The following is a 22,140-nucleotide window of genomic DNA, read 5'->3' as shown; positions in this document are numbered from 1 at the left end:
ACTTACCATATGTGAAATGCATTGCACCTTTAATAGATGGACTATCTGTTTAAAAAAAAAAGAGTTGTCCAAATGCATACTTCATGTAAAATTTATATGTGTAGAGTATAAATGTACATGCTAGGTAGTTCTGTAACTATCTCAACTAAATAAATTAACATGGAGATCTTGTGCATGGACTTCTGATTAAGAAAAGTGCCTGTTTTGGTACATCTTGACTGTAATTTAAAATTTGCTTTAAAAAAAGAGAAGTCATATTTTTCACACAGTATATTGCAGTTATTTTTATGTTCTTCCAACTTTGATAGCATAATACTAATTCTCTTCTCATGGCAATACAAATATTTCTGCTTATCCAAGTCACCCATCCAGTCAGTGGGCTCTCTTCTGCCCTTTATTAATCGAATAATTGAGTTAATATTCAGAAGTATGTTAGCACTTTTGAAAATATTGCAGCTACCTAAATTCTCCCTCTTCAGATTACTCTTTTAATCTGGGCCTTCAGAGAGGTAACTTTCATAAACAAGTGTCCACAAGTGACTTTACAGTGTTTTAGAAATAATAGAAAGGTTTAGTCTTTCAACTGAAGTTTCATTCCTATTGCTGCCGTGTTTTTATATCACTTCCTCCAGACCCACCTTTTTAATTCTGAATTTATTGAGTTCAGTGGAGAGAAAAGTACAAGAAAGAATGAGTTTCCTTCAATTAATTGCTGTTTCAGGCTGGACAACCTTCTGTATTCAGTTTTCGAATCACTTTTAATCATTTGGCATAAAGAAAATGCCATTTTTAAATGACTGCTGACTAAAGTGTCAAAAACTGGGTGGTAGTCTTTGTGGTTTTCCCAGAGGGAAAAGTCCTACATCATCTAGAGAATCTGAAGAGAGGAGCCAGGATTTTAGGCTGAGATGTGATCTCTGATAGACATGTTCATTATCTGGACAATGGTTCTGAATAAGCAGAAACATAGCTTATATATATGTATTCATTCCACTGGACAAACGCCCACAAAGCCATTGCAAAACACAACATCAAACTGGGAGCTTAAATTTCCCCTGCATTTTGCTATAGAATGCAGACTTTACTTAATTTGCAGTTTTATTGTACCAAGTAATGGTTTTATTTCTATTGATTTCATATATTAATACCTTTCTATTGATTTCACAAATTTTCAGCATATGGGAGACTTTGGAGGAATGCACAGACCTGGAATTGTTGTTGACTATCATAACAAACCCAGTCCTGCAGCAGCTGCTGCAAGAGGAATAAAAAGAAAAATGATACCACAGCCATATAACAAACCTGGTGGGACATTTATCAAGAAACCCAAAATGACAAAACCTATTTTGAAGCTGACCCAGAAAAAATCACCTAGTAAGTAACAAGTGCCATGATTCTTAAAGCTAAAATGACTTTTTAAAATTTCAGTTCATTAGGAATTATTTAGTTTTAATATTAAGAAAGAGGGCTATATGTGCTGTTTTGGAATTAATTTTCTACCTTTAGAGTACCCCACAACAGATTTAAGGAATTTATTCTTCTAGCTTTTCTACTGCAAAGATAATTTGTTGAATGAAATAGAACATTTTGATGTGTTTAAATATGTCTGTTGAAGACTATTGCATTCAGACTTTATACTTCCTGGAGGCAATTTCACCACTGAAAATAATTTCAGATCTCAGGTTGCCTTAAGTGATGATGCCTCACCAATATTAAAATGTGCCATTGCATGAGCTGGGCCCTGCTGTCCAGATACTTGGATGGGTATAAAAAGTAGTGCATCAACTGCAGTGGAGCTAAAATAAAGGCATAGATAGGGTGTGGTTGAAGAGGAGAAGGAAAGGGAGGCACACTGAGAAAACAGTGGAAACTGTTACAGAATAATTTATGAAAGGCAGAGAGAGATTGTTTCTTGTAAATAAAATTCTTTAATGGAGAGAAGAACTGGAAATATAAATTGCAAAATACTAGTGGTGCCTGGTTTGTCTTGGCTTCCCTAAAGATGTCTTATAGTTCTAATAATTCTGATTCTACAGTCAAAGCTGGAGAAAAAATTCACCAATGAGGTTTGAGTAAATCCCTTGCTCTGAGGGATGTAAATTTGAGTATTAGATATTATGAACAAGGTCTGCAGCAGTCATACTTTAGGGTTTCTTTGTGCTTGTATTTTCCTCAGTAATTTGCATCTGCAGTGTATTATATAGTTTGGTTTTTATATTGTAATTTTTTATATTCTTTATTTTCAAATCACACCTGAAAAAAGTTGGCAAGGTAAATAAACAGGCTTGGCAAAAACTTCCACATGAAAATTTTATTTTTTTATTTTGTAATTCTAGTTAAACTACTGTGTATTATAAAACTGTTGCTTTTAACTTCAAGAGTTCTGTAAAAACATCAGGCACTGGGTGTATAGAACACCTTCCTCTGCGTTTTGTATAGAGAACATTATTGTTGGACTTGCCAACTGTGGTGTGATGAAGTGGTCTGTAAAATACGCATCCAGGTGGATCAAGGCTGCTCTTCTTTCAGTACTTCCTGTAGGTTCTCCTTTTCTACACTGCTTTCAGACAGAGCTCTTCTTGTTTGTTATCTGTTCCCCCCTCGCTGATTTCCACAATTTAAGGACCAGTGTACTGTATAATACTGGTTACTTAAAGAAGTGGAGTAGATGGTGCCTACTAGAATACACTTTTAACCAGCCTGTCCTGTGGCTCTGAGACTGGGGGGAAGAAACTGTTGGGTGGCTTAATACAGTTTTCTGAGACTTCAGCTGTAAGATGATCTAAGCAATATCATGTGGTTAAAAAGTGAAAAGTGGGTAACAACTAACAGAAAATTGGATGCAATTGGTATATATAATCTATATAATATACAATATCTGTATGAAAAGATATCTCAAAATGACATTGTCCTTCAGTCTTGACATTTTTGTTTTGTGGAGTTAGGTGATTATATGCCCAAGAGTAACTGATTTTACATTTAGTATTATTACTAAAATATGATAGATTGTAAATGTGTACTGTCCTAGCTGCATAACAAGCTGAATTTTTTCCTAAATTCTTATTGCCTTAAAATGAATTGTCGATGACAGCATTTTTGCATTATTTATTTCTTTCTCATTTTATGTTTACAGACATGAAGTCATCTTTCCAGGATTCTACTATAGAGGTAAAGATTCCCAGAACTGGAAAATATTTGTGATTCTTTCAGAAGTTTGTACAGTATACCATAAGATTAATAATTGTTAAGCTAGAGGTGTAAAAATTAAACACTTAACTATATCAGCTTTTCTGAACTTTTTTCTTTTCTTCACCTTATCTGAATCTTGTGCAGATAGCCTGGAAAATGAATTTTAAAGTGTATTCTAGGCCGTACCTTTTATTGTAATACACAGAGAGCTGTCCTATGGACACTGCTTATGTTGTCATAGGTAGTTGGCTTGAATTCATAAACCTGTCACCTGCTTGGGTGGCCTGAGAAATTTAGTAATCCCTGTGCCATTTTGCACTTAACAGCAGTGAAGAAGAATGGATAAGACACAGGACACATGTAGGAGAGAGGGTAAATAAAAAAAGAACCTCTGTTAACAGGTCTTCTCTGATAGGATACAAAGATTAGTTCCTACCTACAGAAAGATCAGTTACAACTGTATTTAAGAATGTGGTTAGTGAGTTAAGCCTGTATGTATGTCCTGGTTCTGTGTTAAAAGACTGGAATGTTATTTTCCTTCTTTTTGAGTGGAGGTGTTAGTATAACATGTTCTCAACTAAGTACTTAAAAGTCTGACTTAGAAGTCAGAATATTTATGTAGAAGACAATGAGAATTTTCTGAACTAATTCACGAAGACTTCAAGACATTAAGGCGTGCTTGAAGTGTTTGTACACAGAGTCTAACTAGACTCAATTGCTTTCCTCAATTGTCATATCTGGTAAAAATCACAAGGAACAGATTATTGGAAATAATTGTCAGTCTCTTTTTTTGTAGATTTAGAATGGCATTGTTTTGAGGGTTTTTTTTGTTTTTGTTTTTTTTTTTTTTCTTATAAAATGTATGGATTTGACTTTATTAGGAAATTGAAGTGGACACAAGTGGTGCAGTTGTCATATATGAAGACTTTACAAGAGATGCTTACGATCTTGGATATCAGACTTTTGGAGGTAAGTTGGTTTCCTTTGTCAGGTAGGGTATTGTAGGTGTTGTATTTGTGTGGCTGTGGGTGAATAGATTCAGTAAGCCTGTATGTATGACCTCTAATTGTTATTGAGTAGCATGACTTTTTTTTAAGAGAGTTTATAAATTTAGGACCACGGAGGACATGATAATTTGTAACATTCATCCATCACTTGTTTTGTTCTTTACATGCATATCGTCTCTGCCTTTCTGATCATGTGTCTATATTGTCATTGTTGACTTATTTTAATTTTGTGAAATTAATGCAAGTGGTCTTCTCTACTTACTGACATTCCTTTGCTTAAATTATGTTTATCCCATATTATATGTTGATAAGGAGAGCTGGAAATTTGCAGCCAACTGATTATAGAGTTGCAGAGGAAAACTCAATGTTTTCCTAGGCAGAACAAGGCAGGGTTTGGTTTAACTCTGAATTTCCTTACTTTTATGAGTGTAATGCCTAAACTACTAAGTTTGCATTGTTGGGAGCAAGTGTTTAAATTGGTTGACTTTAGAGGAAAAACAAAGCAAAACCCTATGGCATTTTAAATCAAGCTTTTGAAACACTTTGGTATAGGGTCTTTCTCTGCATTTTGGGGACAAATACCTTTATTGTTGCTTTGTTTTTGTTTTTAACATAACATTTTAAAAACCTCTACTGTATGTTAAGATGGCAAAGGAGAAGTTAAAAGTGAGGAAGAAGAAAAGCGGCGAATTGAGGCCAGAAGAGAGAAGCAAAGGCGTAGAAGGGAAAAAAACAGTGAAAAATACGGTGATGGATACAGGTTTGTGCTGTAACTTTTATCCTATGTGCAATGTTTTTCTTTCCCTTTATCCTGTTGTAAGAATATCTTCTTTCCTGAAAAAACCCTTAGGACTAATTTTTCAATTAAAAAGTGAGTAAAAAGCCCACCCTCTGCCACCTGCAAACCCCTCACCCCCAAAACAAAACCAAAAAACTAACCCAAACAATCGCCACCAAACCCCGAAACAAAACCCCTAAACCCAGCACCAAAATCCTGTGGCTTAGATGTTTCACTGGACCTCTGCATTATCAGAAAATACACAATTTCCTAACACCTTCTCCCCCACAAATGCATCAGTGCACACTTGAGAAGCAGCTTAGAATGGTACTGCTTTTGAAGTGTCTATTTCAGTTAAATATATATACATGCTGACTTAATAAACTGTTAGAAATTGACTTAATTGTGGTGTTATATGTGTGGTGAGCTATTTTGTAGCAAGAATAAGTAGATCTGTAACTTTTCTTAGTCTTGCCACAGTGTTGTGGTTTAACCGGAGCTACCAGTACAACTAGGATAGCTGCTCACTCACCCCCCTCCCCTGCCCCCAATGGGAGAGAATCAAAAGGGAAGAGAGAAACTTGGGTTGAGATAAACACAGTTTAATAAAATAATGAAATACTAATACACCAGTAGTAAATATATATATATATAAAAAAACATAAAAAAAAATAGAAATGAAATACTCAAGGCAATTCCTTATGAACTGTGTCTACAACTGAGCAGCCAGTCCCAGCAAGCAGCACCTGGTCCCACAGCTGATCCCAGAGAGAGAAACGAGAGGAAAAAGGCAGGAAAGTCCAGAGTCCTCTGCAGGATGGCAAAAGGCTGGGCTAAACGTCCCAATCAAACTCCCCTGGCTCAATAGCAAGAGGAAGAGCAAACCAGAAGGTCCCACTCTTAAATCTGGAGCATGACACTGATGGGATGGAATATTCTCATTGATCAGTGTGGATGTCAATCAAGCTCTGCCCCATCCATGCCCCCCTTCCTCGATGCCTCACACCTGTAAGCAGGGTGCTCAGTGTCCTTGGCTCTCAGACCAGAGCAATAAAAACATGAGCTCTGTGCTAGGGTGCTCTTTGCTTGTTCTCAAACTAAATCCAAATAATGAGCATGCTAGCTATGAAAAAGAAAGGTTTCTAACTGCATGAAGAAAATTAAGCCATGTTCAGTCAAACTAGCACACACAGCCAAGCAGGCTACTGGCTGGCACTGTACAAAGCTGTTCTATGTCAGTGTGGTATATGATGACAGCATCAGAGCCTTTTCCTTGTACTGAGGGAGCCATATTTCTTTATAAAAATTATATTGTTTTTATGTGGAAAATGAGCTTTAAATGAATGCCTTTGACTATTTGTAGTTTGGAAATCATGGGCTGGGTTTGCTATGAAGTACTACACACAGTGACAACAGATGGCTGTGATAGATACACTCACAGAATAACGTGGCTTTTAAATGGATAGCTTCTGATTTCAGTAGTTTTCATGTTCTGCATTGATAATTCATTACTTTGAGACTGGCCTGGTTTATATTTGGTTCTTGTGGCAGTTACCCTTCATAATGGTAAAATACTGGATTTTTTTTTCCTTTTCACATAGGCTCTTTTGAAAAGCACTTTTGCCATTCCTTTGTTTATTTAAGTTTGTCATGTCCTCATAGTTTTGAGGAGAGAGGGAAGAATGCTTCTTTAATAGTAATATTTAATGTATTTCTCTTAACAGAATGGCCTTTACTTGCTCATTTTGCAAATTTCGAACATTTGAAGAAAAAGAAATTGAGGCACATCTGGAGAGTGCAGCTCACCAGGAAACGTTGGATCATATCCAGAAACAAACCAAATTTGACAAAGTAGTGATGGAGTTTCTTCATGTGAGACAACTTTTTTGATTTATATAATACTTCTACGTGAGAACGTAGTTGCAATTTACCACTTATTTCCAAAATATGCTTAATTTATCATTATTCCTTTTGCAGATGGTGTTTGGCACAGTACGTTACTAAAAATTGAAGCAAAGACAGTGTAAAATAGTGTTACTTTTACAATTAAAAGTAGTATCTTAAGAAGGAACGGCAATTAATTGCTATTTATTACAAGAGCTAGTCCAAGTAATATTTTAAGTATAGATTGCTATTGGATTATAAACAATTGTATATCAAGTGTGTTCATTTTTTTTGTTTCTGATTCTCTGTAGGAGTGTATGGTGAATAAATTCAAGAAGACAGCTATGCGTAAGCAACAGACAAATAACCAAACGGAAAATGCTCAAGCTGCTGAAAAAGATATAATGGAAGGTGAGCAATGTTTTTTGTGTGAAAGTGCATACTGTGGAGCTCCGCTTGTCCTGTTCTCCTTTCATTCTTCTTCGAAATCAAGAAAATGTTTGGATTCAAATGATTAGTTTTCACACTTTTTCTATACCTGGTTGGGATCCCTTGCTTGATTTCTGGTATAATGTGGAATGTAGGCACAGTGGGAGATAGCAAAACTTATATTTGCTGTCCAGGTAGCCTTGTCAGAAAGTAAGATGACATTGTGCTAGGTACTTGTCGAATGGAATTATGTGGGTTTTGTCACGGTCTTATTCAGTATAATGCATGAGTAGTGGCCCCAGGTGGATGCAGATAGATGGGAAGAGAGTATGTAATAAGGGGCTGAGGTGATAATGGTCAAACGTGATGGCAAGGAGCTGAATAATATAAGTGGGATAGTTGCTGTGGTGTTGAGGGACACTGGTAAAAGGAGGAGGTGGAGTGCTTCCTTGGCTACACAAGTTACATCTTGACCTGATTTTTTGGGGTTTTTTTGACTGTTCTACTGGCAGTTTTCTACAGCAGTTTGTGTGTCCCTGCCTTGTTGTGCCATATCAGTCTCCTTTATCCTTTGCTTGGGGGCTTTGAAAAGATGTGCTAGAGCCAGAGGGGACATCTTTTGAATACCTTTATTGTGGGCAATAACTGTATTTGAATATGGCCTTAATTCAAATTTAAATGTTAAAAGGTACTTAAAGACAGATATAGCCAACATCTTAACAATCTTGCAAATTCTTTTTGTGTATTATACTTTCCCGAAGTACTGGAGGGCATGTTTGCCTTTATAATCAGAGTGTTCTGTTGGCAAACTAATAGTTAAAATTGCAAGAGGAATTGGAGCCTGTGCTGCTTCCTGGTTGTGAGGGCAGGCAAGGAAATAAATAGTTGTTCTTATGAGGGGTAAAGTAAAGCCAACTGCTTTGGTGAAGCTTTGTTTGCTTGTTGTATCAAAATGTATTTTAAGGATATTAGTTACTGTTTACTTTAAATAGGTGGCATTTTTGTATGTTAAATAGTTAAATTTGATTTTTTTTTTAATAATTTCATTTCCCTTTATTTGGGCAGGAAGGCGTTCATATATTATGACCTCAGACAGTAAAACATAATTACCTGTTTCTGATAGTCTGTGGAGAGGAATATCCAAGTGAAAAGCTTCCTCCAACATTGCCTTCAGCCTAGTTTTGTTGTCTGAATTTCAGTGAATATGCCCCTCTGGTTCAGTTTGGCATGTTTTAACAACTGACAGTTCTAATTTTCTGTTACAAAACAACCAATCCCCTCTTTTTCTTCCCTAGAGTAACACATTTTGCGTTAATGAGTTGTTGCATCTTCTTTGACAGGGGTTACTGCTGATGACCATATGATGAAAGTTGAGACTGTTCACTGCAGTGCTTGCAGTGTGTATGTTCCGGCCTTACACAGTTCTGTTCAGCAGCACTTAAAGTCTCCTGATCACGCAAAAGGAAAACAAGTAAGATATTACATATTAATTTAAAAATAAAAAATGGCAAGCGTAGTCAATAGTAGGTGACAAGTGTTGCAGTACATGATGCAAGTAATTTGTATTGCTGCAATTAAGTGGTGAAAAGATTTTGTTGTTCAGATTGCAAAATGTAGTACATATGTTACCAGCATGTTTTTGCTTGGCTGTCATCTTTTTAATTTGATGCAAAGTGAGAGCAGTTTAGAATCAGCAGTAGTATGGTATTGGTCCCTGTTACAATTTATAATGATACATTTTAAGGTTGGTAGAAAAATGGAAAGAGTAGTGTGAGTGGAAAAAAAATCACATTTGCCACAAGTAAGCAAGATTGCCAAAGTAATGTTTTGTTTAGGTATATAGCTTCTGTGATTATGTAATATCATAGAATGGTTTGGGCTGGAAGGGACCTTTAAAGGTCGTCTAGTCCAACCCCTCTGCCGTGAGCAGGGACATCTTCAACAACATTTTAGGCTGGGATGGAAAAGCATGCATGTTATCTCTTGATGAGAACAGGTAGCTGTGGTTGTAGACAGGCATGTAGTTGTAGTTCATTATATAAGCAAGATGTGAATATACCTTTTAATCAAACTAAAGCAACAAGCTCACAAACACTCCCAGACTTAATTGAGCTTATTATGTGGTTTGGATTTAAATGCCAAGAACGCGCATTTCATGCTGCAGTACGCTCGTTATTTTCTTTACAGAAGCTGATGATGAATTCAAATTTGTGTGACAGTTGTAATAGGTATATGATAATTATTCAGTGTGAAATTTGTTTCCTAGGCCTACAGAGAACAAATAAAAAGGGAGAGTGTTCTTACTGCCACCAGTATCTTGAATAATCCTATAGTCAAGGCACGGTATGAGCTGTATGTGAAGGTAAGATGCAGATGGAAAAAAAAAAGTAATCTGTAATGCTTGGTATGTCACTATTTCCTCCATGCTCATGGAGTTAAACCTCAGTGCTTTGGTATCTGTTTCTGCCTTCTGGGTGGCTCCTAGATTGAAAATACTTTTAATGTATTTTGCGAGTCTCAGATCATCATCTCAGATGACTTTGACTGCAGAAAAGATTGCCACCTTCAGAATTACCAGCTTTTGGTTTACCATTTTATATTGAGTCAATTTTTAATTAGATGCTCTTATTTAAAAAAATCCAGCTTTAGGAAAGCATCAGTGGTGTCTTTATTTATAATACTAACTGCAGAGCACAAAACCCTTAAAAAAAGAATGTCTTTACATTAAGGAGCAAAGGCTCCAGTGTGTGGCTTGGTACTAAAGTACAATGCACACACTACTTTGCTACTTTATTCCATAGAATTTCTAGTATTCATAGCAACATACAAAAAATAAAAGCTTACAACAGTTTTTGTCATGATCAGAGAATTTAAAAGTTATGGCAGCCTGTGTTGCAAATATGTGGCCTGAGAAATGTATGTGAATTCACTTTAGCAAAATGTACTTTTTTTTTTTTTTTTTTTTCTTTTGGGCCGGTGAGGTGACTTTTTTTGTAGTACCATTGTTAGCTATTTCTGGTAGTTCCTTTTAATGGGTTTATAATATTGCCTATGCCCAAAAATATGCTTTTTCAGACAAAGCAAGATTGTGTTGCAGAAATATGACAATGTGTGCGCCCATGCAGAAATTGTGATTTTAAAATGTCAATTAGTCATGTCCTGCAAAATTATGCATGGTTGGGTGTGTGACTCAGATTCAGACAACTGTTCTGTAGATGTTAAGAAAAGGTACCAGAGCCTGGGTATCTGTGTGTATTTCCAGCCGTCTCCTCTGGCGTTCCTTATGTCTGGGTGTGCGTTGTCCCGTACAGCCACCTAGTGGGGGACTGGTAAAAGGAGGAATGGAAATGTGCCGTTCATCAGCTGCAAAACTGAGAAGGATAGAATTTGCAAGATTGTCTTCAGAAGCAGATCACTGATGTTTTCAGACTGCCTAGCACTGGTATTTCCTGAGGTGGATTGAACTTAATGCACTTTCAGCAGCACCTGCTCAGTGGGATATGTCTGGCTTCTGGTTGTGCAGATCCCTCTCATCCTTATCCAGATGTATAACCAACTGCAGACTGAAGGAGTCCAGTTTTTTCACACTGCATGTGATGAATCAGAGCCTGTGATGCATGCATTTGGTGCTTGCAGTCTTCTAGGAGATAAGGAAATCCTTGTTCCAACCAAAAGTAGCTTGCTTGAAGATGCGGGGCATGCTGGCTTGGGGAAACACCCCTGCACACCCCACAGTCACAAAACCCAAAACCCCAAGCAAACCAACAAAAACCCCAAACCCAACACTGTTTTGGAAATTGCTGTCTATCCTGAATATGTGGTATGGAAGAATGAAATTTGGAGCAGGGAAAACCTGTGGGACTGTTGTGTAGATGTGTATGAAGTCGCAAAGGCAGGTCATCAACATCATAGATGCTTTTGACAAAAGGAGAACAAAATTGCAGGTTGGCAGCTCCTGTTGTTTTTTTTTTATGCATCTCAATTGATACAGTTTGATGTGAGCAAAAAAGATATATATATATATATTTTTTCTTTTCTATTACACTACTGGATTTCTCTGTGCATATCCCAAATAAAGTTGAATTAGGGAAGTTCTTTTTCTGTTGAGGCCAGTACTTCTCTCTTAATCTCTTGTTTGATATCTTCTTCATCATAGACATTTTAATCAAAGAACCTTGAAAGCATTGTTTCTTACCTTGGCCATTCTTCTAAAGACACCTCTGTTTCCCCAGTGTTGGTCTTGTGTAGTAGGACCCTTTTATGTTTCCAATGTGCTCTTCATATGATTTTTTTATAGTTCTTCCTTTCTCCTTATTCTCCTATGTCCACATTGTAAAGAGGGAAGAAGGGGAGAAATCCACCACAACCCACCTGCTGGCCACTCTGAAATAATAATCTTGGAAGTTTTGTGAACCTGTAGCAAGTTCCTTTGTAATAAGGAGGAAAAAAAGACCATCTTGTTTCTCAGACAAAAAGTTGATTACTTGATGAAGTCATGACTATCTCTAATTTTGGACCACTTAGAACTTCCTAAATAGAATGATGTCTGTGATTAAAAGCTGCTTGGATATTGCTCAGGAGCAGTGTCATAGAGGTTGACATTTTGTGTCACTGTGTCCCAGGACTGCGTGATCATGTGTATTAGTGAAGGCATTCTAAAGTTTACCAGTTAGGTAGAGAGACTTTGGCATCTTTTGGGTCAGGTTTGTGCGACCTGTTATAAATAGACAGAGTGGTTTCTGGGGACACTTGAATCCCGAAGCTTGGCTTGTAAATACCAGTTCACAGTCTTAAACTTTCTCTGCAGTTTAAATATTCTAGAGACAAGGAACCCAAAGAATACATCTCTTGGGAATAAATAACTTATCTGCTTGTGTTTTTATGCTCTGAAGTCATCATAAAGTCTTTCTGCAGCAGTTCAGTGGTGTGCCTATGTTCGTGTTTTCTGTTGTTTTTTTGTTTTGTTTTGTTTTTAAAGCCATCTGGGAACATGGGACCAGTGTGGCTGTCAAAATCAACTAGCATCAAAATTGGCTCTGCATGCTGTGCTGGATGCCTCTGATGCTACAACACTGGGAAAGAGTGTAGTCGTTAGGACCTTCCTCTTGAGGGCAGTAACTTTTTCCTTAGTTTCAGAACTTGAAAAGTGCATTTTATTCTGAAAAAACAGTTGGGGGAAGCAACTTATTTTTATTATTGTATAGAGATCTGTTCAGCCAGAAGCAGTGTGCTGCATCCAGTTCCCCTAGGTTGGCCAAGAACGATGTGCTGTCTCCACTGGAATTAAGTGTAACAATTTTCTGTAGCTTGTCCTGAAGTGTCAGGGACGACCAGGAGTTGCCTACAGGAGGGTGAAAGTAGTTCTTGTAGACAGACGTTCTTTAGTGACAATTCATCATTACACGTAGCCTAGACAAAAGGAAAGATTAAAATCCTTCCATGTATCAGACACATAAAAAGGGTTTCTGATATCCTTGTGAATCGTTTACAGAGAAAGGCCACCTTTTGTTTTCTTTTGCGGGGAAACAATGCTCTCTATTAGGCCATACGAAATTCTTAGTATACCTGTCTTTCCTCTGTAATGTCTACTGATGAGCATGTATTTGAAGTGAACCAGGTGGAGTATTAACTTGGTAATTAACTTATTTCTGTCTGTCTTTGGAAATCCTTGTTTCTGTACCCAAATGTGATTGAAAATATTTGGCTGAACCAATTAAAATTACACTAGAAGCTTTGCAGTCAGGAGGTCTTTCACACTTCTATCTAAAAAGATGAGTAGAATTTTGTGGAAGTTGTACTAATCCTTGTTGGGTTAAGGTTTGGAAGCTCAGTCTTTTTATTTCACAATACTTTCCATTGATGTTGTAATTGAATCGGTTTGGGCACTTGCTTTTCTGTATGCTTTTTTCATGAGACAGTTTACTGAGATAGTAAATACCTTGGTATTTCAATGCTGGACACTTACCTGTTCAGTGAAATACTCCCTGGTGTTCTGTAGCCCTGTGGTACTTAACAGTAATAGAGGATCCTCTAAAAGTGGTGTGAGTTTTAACTGAGATGGGAGTTTTCTTGTTTTCATAGGGCTTGGATAAGTTAGATACCAGCTTTCTATGTACCTGACCCTTACGTATGAGAATCTACTTCTAAAACAGACAAACTTAATATCTTAAAGAAGTTTAAATACTACTTTATTAAAGGAGTTTATATATGGCAGCACTGTCTTTGAGTTGATTGGGCTCAACACAGGCGGTAAGCACTGTAGGCTGGCCATTGTAAAGTTTGTGCATAAGATTATCCTGGGACTTGGAATAACATGGTCTCACAGAACTCTGCTTTCTTTGGGTTACTTTTAAATCTGAATTTATGATTTTTCTTGATTCCAGTATATCAAGGAAATAATTTTTTTGATAAGTGGCATTTGCTAAACATTCTTAGAGCTTTCTATTTTTTAGAGTGATTTGTGGGCCACTGGAAGACTCTACCAGAAAAATGTAACTGAAGTAAAAATATTTAAGCAAAAAAAGATAAGGGGCCTAGTACTCAATTTTTCTTTTGGATCATCTTTTAAATAATATTCTTGAAATTCCAATCCTGGTGTAGTTAGTGATTGGTGTCCTATGTTCAAGGCTAGTTCCGTCAGATGTGTGAATTTGCGAGGAGCTTCAGCAAAAAAACTCGTAATACTTCATGTAGTTATTCTTCGTTGCTTATTGATTGTTCATAGTTCTTAAATATCTGAAAGAAGTGAAAGCTGAGGTATGTCTTGTACTGAGTTATTGTATGGAACAGAGAAAATGTGAAACTAGAATGCCAGCATATTTAAAATACTGTCAAAAAATCTACTTAATCTTTCTGGATCAGCAAAGGAATTAATTTCAAGCTAGTCAATGTAATTAATTCTAGATTTCTTTTTCATTTACTGAAGAGTGTACATTTTGGATAGAATTTTTCAGAATAAAGACAGACTGCAAATAAGGAAAAGCAGAATTAAACTGTTCAGATTTGGTTTTAGTTGGGAAGAAAGAAGCAGCAGCTGTCTTTTTAAATAAAAACATTTTGAAACTTAAACATGTAATTTAATTTACTGAATGTTGAACGGAAATTTGGGTGTAGCGTACTTCGGCTTTTTTCTCAGTGACTTTTCTCCTTTCATTAAATGAAACAGTTTATTGGGATCGCAGTTTCTGGGGTGCATAAAAGAAAACCAAGGTGTAGCTGATTTTAAATCTGCTTTGATTTTCTTGAAGAAAAAATAGAAGGGCAACAAACCCAAACTATTAAAAAGCTGTATAAAATACCATAGCATTTTTTAGTGGCTGCCATTTTCATTTGCTGAAATGAGGAGTATTGTTTTATTTTATATTTGAAATTAATATAAAAATATTTGCTTTCCATCTTCTGCTTCAGGGTGAAAATCCTTTTGAAATTAATGATCAGGCTCAGGAGCAGCAGACAGAAGAAGAGGACAAAGCTGATGAGCCAGTTGAGGGTGAGGAAGAAGAGGAAGAGGAAGAAGCAGAAGAAGCAGCAGAAGAAGCAGCAGCAGCAGAAGAAGCAGAAGAAGCAGAAGCGGAAGAAACTGAAGAACAAACTGACTTCACTTTAGACCACACTGAAGATAACTAAGTGCAAGAAAATGAAAATATGTTGGGGGGGCAAAACAGCTTTTTATTTCTGCTCTAAAGTGGCCAAGACTTCTTAATAGTCTGAAATGAAGTTGTTGAAGATTCCCCACCATATGCATGCATTCCATTCCGTGGAGACCTTGTTTATATAATTCCTCCGTGTTTCTGATTTTGTTTAAAATGAAATTAAGACTATTTTAGTTGAGCTTTTTATAGCAAAGTGACTGTTAAAGCTGATTAAAACATTGTGTTGTATATTTTTTTAAGCATCCTATTTTTTTGGTGTGTGTATTGAAAGTTGGGTATAATAATTTTTGGTCTGATCAGTTGAAAAGATGTGGGACTGTGGGGTAAATATATTAAATGCTGTATGGCGTAAGCTTATATTTACCTCTTAGTACAGAATGAATTTCAAAAATTGTGCTGTTGAGTGTGGCTGTTTTGGGGGCTGCATTGCACTCTGTATAATAGAGTATGTGTTATTATATGCCTTGTAGCTTTTTGTGATAAGATGTACCAGTTTGTAGCAATAAAACACTTAAGAAATGTTACTGTTTAAAGCGTTAAGTATTTCAAGTATTTCCCCATGCTGACTACTGAATTGGTTTCAGATAAAATCTTGATTGATATTATGTGTGAAATTATTTAAAACTTGTGGTTGCATCGTAGTGACCCATTTGTTGTATTCAGACCCTACCTACTGGGACAGGTGAGCACTTCAGCCCTCGTAGTATGTCCAGGGGAAGCATGTTCTCACTGTATTTGTATGCTGTGCACTGTTGTATATCTTAAATTATATATAAGTGCACTTTTTCCTTCCACATTTCCTTCTAATCTAGCTTTTGGCTAATGAGAACTGGAATTGTAATGCCCAATTTAACTGTTTCTAAAGACAGCTAAGTATTTTGCATTATTTTAACCTAAATTGGGTAACTTAACAGAAGTGACTGTACAATCTCTTGTGGTTGTTGTGGGGAATTTTTTTCAAAATCTCATCATAGATGAAATTTATGCACCTTTCTGTTGGAGAACCTTTGTGTTACTTTGTAGCCATGGCTGTATACAGGTGGTATAAGCAAAGAGTGGACAGAGATTAGATAGAATTAAAATACTTTTAACCTCAGATGCGAACCAATTTACTTTTTCAGTGGTCTGTTGTAGAATTGGGAAATCATGCAAATATTATGGGGTAATACTTGATTTAGATATTAGGCCACCAGAAAGTCTAGTCGCAGTCAACTCCAAAGAATGCTGTGTATTGTAGTCATTTAGCTGTTGCCTTTTAGAGTAAGAAATACAACATTATGAGGAAAGAGAGAGGAAATGGAGTTTGGTGTCTTGACCTCTTGTTTTCTATATGGCTTATATTTTTCTGTGGAAAAAAAAATCAACCTGATGTAGACTTGATTGTTGTTGCAGCTGTAAAAGAGTTAGCTTGGAACTAGCTTGGAAGTTAGCACGGGCTGGTTGAAAGATGTCTTAAGCCTGCAACTGGTTCAACAGCATATCTTATGGATCTGCAAGCTTAAAATAACAGAGTAGTCCCTAGATCTCTAAACACTCATTCTCCTGTTTTCCATCTTAGGGCTGGGATTAAGATTCATGTTTGCATTACTTTTAAGGTGTAATCTCCCCTTCTGTTTTACAAGCTCGTCACTCAACTATTTGTGTGTTCTATTTGTAGATCTCTTGCCCTGCAAGAGGAAGATGCTGATCTCTTCCCAGCAAGTTAACAGGAACTGTATCAGTGTTCTAGAAACTGGCGAGAGCTTTAGCATGAGAACTTGTTTGCAGTAAAGAGAACTGAGATGCTGCCCAAATTTCTGCAGGTAGTGAGTTTATTGTTTATGGTTCCTTTACTAGTTGGAAAGAATTAAGTTGCTTCTAATCAACTAAGATAAGCCCTTCTACCTAAGATCTCAGTACTTCATTTCTATTGCTGTGGTCATTTTATCCACTGACCTCAGGATCTTTGAACTCTAAGCATTCTTGACTTCACTGTTAATCTAAAATACATCACTGCCTTCTGTATACTGGTGGTACTCACCTGTGAAGTGTGTGAAGTGTTACCTTAAACTTAGATGACAGATGAGGGAGGGCTGGGGGGGACAATTTGTGATTGTAATGGACAAAAATATGCTTTTCTGTAGGCTTAAGAAGAGCTTTTAATGGAGTCTCTTGGTCCTTTTTGTAGCTAATGTTTCATCAAACTAATTTAATTTCCTAAGTCAGTAACCAAGTGTGGAAATAATTTCAGAGGGAGTGATGGCTGCCAGTTCCAGATGATATGGATTCTTGGTAAGCTGTGCTTCCCACCAGTTGTTCCAAACTGAGTGGAGATTGCATTTGTTTGTTTCAGAATCTCAGAAATAAAGTGCACAATTCTAGGCAATTCAGGATGAAGGTGCCTGCTGGAATATACAGGTATATTTATTTACACATCTCTGCTAAGAGACCTTTCCAGTTCCCCTTGCATTCACCAAAGGCCAGTCTCTCCTAGATGCTTCCTCCCCACTTAAAGCAAGGAAAGTCCCACATTCTCTTGGGTCTAAAAAGTTGCAATGAAGTCCCTCAAATCATGTGAATGGAGTGAAATTTTACATCAGGTTTGTTAGCAATGAAGGTTTGTTCAGAGTTAAGTATAAAAATGCATAACATATCATCTGTTTAATTTGTTTTTAAGTTAATTTCTAAAATTGTCAAAAGTTTCTAGGCTTACGGTATTGTACTTGCTTTTAAAAGTAATTATAACTGTACTAAGTCCTGCAGCTCAACTGAGATGTATTTAAACAGATTTGACTGGTTTTAAAATAGAGCTAGCCAATGAATAAGCCTGTCTGTATAAATAAAAATATGTATGAACTGAAGTCCAACATCTAAGACAAAAGAGCTTCTGATCTTATTCTACAAATCTAAGCTTTCCTTATCCCCATCCTTTGGTACTTCAAAGCTGATGCCCACAGGAAAAAGAATAAATACCTAAAGTGTGAACTGGAGCATCACAATCAGCTGAGGCAAAAACATAAAAGAGAAAGCTGCTTAACAAGACCTCAAGACCCCCTACTATCCTGTGATTCCTTCTGATTTAAAACAAAGTTCTGCCTGTATGCAGAAGTGTGGTTGTTTTTTTTTCAGGATTGAAGAGTATCAAGTGTTACGGGAGAACAAGGAATAAGTAACCTGCCTGCCTTTGTGCTCCCCTGCAGGTCAAACATTTGAGTCTTCAAACCAGATGTGCCTGTTCTTTTATGGAGACTTGACATCTTCACTCCTCTTTACCCCATGCATCTTCCTAGTGGACTCTAGAACATGTGTATTCCGAACTGTTTATGTGCTTGTAGGGTTCTCTATATACCCAAAGTTCTGAAGGTAAGTCAAGAATGTTGGGAGCTTTTGTGGGGTACCAAAAAAGCTAAGAATGAATAATATGGTGGGAGGAGAAATTAATATATTGTCAGTAAGCACAACCTACTGCATATTTAAGTGACTGTGAAAGATTGTTGAGAGCAGAACAGCTGTATGGACTTAGGAAAAGAGTGTCTATGTGCTCTATTTAAAACAGAGCATCTTGGTCAATGTACTATTGTATTTAATCTTCTCACTTAAGCAACGTCATAAAGTAGATGTTGTTCATCACCAGCTAGTAACATTGTGGTCCGCATACTTTTGTTATGAGTCTGTTGCTGTACCATTAAACCATCAATTGGTAATGTTCCTTCAAGAGTTCCTGTAAATCAGTCTTCCTCTTTTCACACCGAGATGGCTGAAACATGTTGGAGCTTGTTTGAATTTCCCAGGACGTAGCTAAGATAAGCATGCAGCTACTACACATGTGGCAGTTCACCATTGCATTAAGACCTGAATATGCTTTATATTATTTGAATGTTTTACTCTGTGTTGCAGGCATCCGTCTGGAAGCTAATCACTCGGAGGGGAGTGTGATGGCAGATATTTAGTATGTACTCACTGTTTACCTGGAGTACAGTGGTGTACTCAGTTAAGGCCATAGATTTATAAGGCTGGAGAGGATGACTTTTGTGTAGTTGTGCTAGCTGATGTCAACTGTGTTTTGCTTGATGATGAAACATATTTTCATTGGGCTAAAATACGTATTCTAGAAAGCTAACTTATTTTAACTGTTACTATTCAGACAAGGGTGAATCGTATGCAATCTCTACCTTATTTTTTTTTTTTTTTTTCAAAGCCTAAAACTGTTATCATTGGTATAGTGTGGGGCTCCTTAAGATATTGCCCTGTTTTTCAACCTTTGTGTGTATCGCTGTAAACTTTTGTTTCTGTTGGTGATAAATAACACACTTGTTAAATGCCATCATAAACTTTAAAAGAGGAGGAGGTGGAAGGAACAATCCAATTTACTACTAAGCAATCTGTGATGCTACACAGGCATCTCCTTCCTCAAAAGACTGGTGAAACTGCAAACAGTGACGAGAGCTGAGTTCTCTGCCAGACTCAGCCATGTGTCTCTTATATGTTTTCCTTTGGAAGAAATGAACAGTCAGTTCAGGTGTTGTGGGGCCAAGTCAGTGTTCAAGCAGTACAGTTGACTCTGCAGAGGGGAAGAGCTTTCCAATGTAAGTATTGGTAGTATTAATTACAGTAGTGTTCAGCACTGGACAGACGTAGTTGCCTTCCTGAACTGTGAAGGTTTGTCTGGTAACAAATATGGTGCCTTTCCCAGAAAGACACATACTTCTTATTGTGTTGTGCCAGTTCTCTATGTGGAACTGTGCAGAATCTGTGGCGGGGTCTAGCAGGGCTAAAGATCGTGCTGTATTACTCCTTAGAGCCTCTTGTCCAGTCTTTTGCTCCCCATAGGTGTCATAGACTCACTAGGACAGAGTGACCTCTCTGACCTTATCCCTCTTCTCTCCCTGCAGGTTTCTGCTGAGTGTCTAGAATATACTGGCAGATTTTGCATTTCTCTGTGGGTTTCCTTAGGACCGTGTGTAGGAGTTAGGGTCATGTCAGGTTGCAGGCCAATATTGTAGCAGTTCCTACTGAAAAGACTATGCAGGATCTCTGGAGTGTCTCAGTTCTGAATCTGGCTGAACACCCTCTTGGTAAAACATGATTATCATGTTAAATGGGTGTATATATAAAAGATGTTGGCCTTCCTAATTGTGTGTCTGGTCCTTAAATGCTATGTTATAAATGTTTTTGAGTGAAGGGTTTATTTCTGTCACTGAAATTCCTTTACACCTTTTGAATACAGTCAGTAGAATGATGTTACATAATGTCATAAGTGGTTTTTATGTACAGCAATTATAATTTTAAAAATACATTTCATTCTGCCTGCTGCTTGTCTGAAGCTAAAACCTTCTGTAGGCTGTACTGTTACAGTGTGCAGCAGTCCTGGTGCTGGAGTTCTCAACCCACTGTGTACCAAGGAGTTAATTTGTTTCCATCACTGGGGATTTGAATTGCTCGTCAGTGCTGAGGTCACTGTCACTGTTAAATGACAGATGTCTTTCTGAAAATCCCTTGCATCTTTCCCTGTGATGTAAAGTTCAGTGACTGCAATAACAGGGTGTTGTTCTTTAATAACTGTTAAATTTATTCTTTAGAGAATTTACAAAGATGTCCTATTGCTCTGGGAGAGCTCCCTTGCTGCCAAACTCTGCATTTTCTTTTTGCATAATGCCTGCAGATTTAGAGCCACTGTACTCCCAGTTGTATAGCTTCTGTATCCCTGGTTCAGTGCTGCTGAAATACTCGTAAATCTCCTTTCTTCTAGTGGCTTTGTGCAGCAGCTGGGGTATGACAATAAGGTCCCTGATCTATAATTCCAGACAGCCCCTGAGGGTGAACAGATCGACCAATCCTCAGCCCCAACGTAAGCCCGGGGAACTCGCTGTCCCTGGGAGGTAGTCGTCTAATGCTTTCTATTTGTATTCTGCATGAAACTCCTCTTGATACTGGACTGTTGTTCACTTAGAGAATTATCCAGTGCACAGTATATAAACTCCCACTAGAGATTGAATGCATGTAAATAAAGCATGCCTTAAGTCTAGCATAATGTAACTTTAAGTGAGAAGAAATAGACTCAATCTAAGCACCTTGTAAGGCTGCATTCACTGCTCAGACCTGCACAATGCAGTCACAATCTGCATTTCTATGTCACATGGATAAGAGATAAGGAGGACAGCTGTATAGGTTTTCTAATTCCAGGGATTTCCTGGCTTTTTATTGAATTTGATGAGAATACAACACTGACTTTTTAAAAAAAACAGCTGTTTTTGAAATACTCTAGTGAAACAGCAACATTCATGTTGTAACAGAAAGAGACATATTTTGAAAAATGTGATTGATTGCTTGACCTTTATGCTACACATGCCTCATGAAAATGTTACTTTATACTTGGTGTTTTCACACCACCAAAAGCCTGGCAGGCATTTCAGAGAACAGACAGAAGATGATCCCTGCCCTACAGACTTTGCAATCTCCTTGTAATCTCCAGCTATATTCACTTGTGCTGTGTTATTTTTTGCAACTTTCATGTCTATAGAGCAGCATTGACATGTATTTTAACTATAAATTATTTAGAAAGGATCTGCTTGAAAGCTAGTACTCATTTTCTCATAAACCTCCATCATCTGTTTTAAACCTTGAGATTAATGAAGTGTAAAGGGCTATTTTTAAATGCAAGTTGTTACACACATGCTATCAGCTTTTGATTACGCTGGGCTTATCCAAGCAGTTTTAATGCTGACACAATTGTCAGACTGATTTTATTTCCTGCAGCAGCTTTAAAGGAGATTAAACTGCTTCAGTTTAGTGATTTGCTATTTGCCAGAAAAATATATCCAGTATATAGAAAACAACAGTTGATGATAGAAGTTTACTTTGATAGAAGTAGCGTGCTCTGTGCAGAGTCTCCAGTGCATCGAGGCCAGTGGCAAAGCTTGCAGTGACAGTAACGCAGCCCAGGCAGCACCCAGCCCGCTTCGGTAAGACCGAGTGCTGAACACTTCATCCACACCACTCTTACAAAACTGATAGTTGTTCTGATATTATAGAAATGTGATTCCAGTTTCCTCTGTGAAAGCTAATCCATAAAGAAAAGATGGAACTTTAATGGAACAAAACTACTTTACTTTAAATCTGTAATTTCACATTAGTTTCTTGTGCATATTTTTAAGAGCTGATAGTCTTCTGTCCAACTCCTCTAGAAAGGTGACGGGACACTGGTCTGTCAGAAGAAACAGGA

The 22,140-nt window shown here is 37.2% G+C and overlaps 1 protein-coding gene across 3 annotated transcripts in view; it reads left to right on the top strand.

The window, feature by feature from the left end:
• ZNF326 (zinc finger protein 326) overlaps nucleotides 1-15,463 on the top strand; it is an 89,094-nt gene extending 73,631 nt beyond the window's left edge. For all 3 annotated transcript variants that reach the window (XM_021292332.2, XM_065071169.1, XM_065071170.1), the window contains 9 exons: nucleotides 1,176-1,374; nucleotides 3,134-3,168; nucleotides 4,071-4,158; nucleotides 4,842-4,956; nucleotides 6,699-6,846; nucleotides 7,170-7,269; nucleotides 8,628-8,758; nucleotides 9,554-9,649; nucleotides 14,695-15,463. In XM_021292332.2, coding sequence (XP_021148007.2) covers nucleotides 1,176-1,374; nucleotides 3,134-3,168; nucleotides 4,071-4,158; nucleotides 4,842-4,956; nucleotides 6,699-6,846; nucleotides 7,170-7,269; nucleotides 8,628-8,758; nucleotides 9,554-9,649; nucleotides 14,695-14,913 — 1,131 coding nt within the window. In that variant the 3' untranslated portion in view covers nucleotides 14,914-15,463. The remainder of the gene's footprint in view (nucleotides 1-1,175; nucleotides 1,375-3,133; nucleotides 3,169-4,070; nucleotides 4,159-4,841; nucleotides 4,957-6,698; nucleotides 6,847-7,169; nucleotides 7,270-8,627; nucleotides 8,759-9,553; nucleotides 9,650-14,694) is intronic.
• The last annotated feature ends 6,677 nt before the right edge of the window (nucleotides 15,464-22,140 follow it).

Source organism: Columba livia, chromosome 8, assembly GCF_036013475.1.
Source record: "Columba livia isolate bColLiv1 breed racing homer chromosome 8, bColLiv1.pat.W.v2, whole genome shotgun sequence".
In the NCBI taxonomy this organism is placed as follows: Eukaryota; Metazoa; Chordata; class Aves; order Columbiformes; family Columbidae; genus Columba; species Columba livia.
This window is presented reverse-complemented; position numbering and strand designations above follow the sequence as displayed.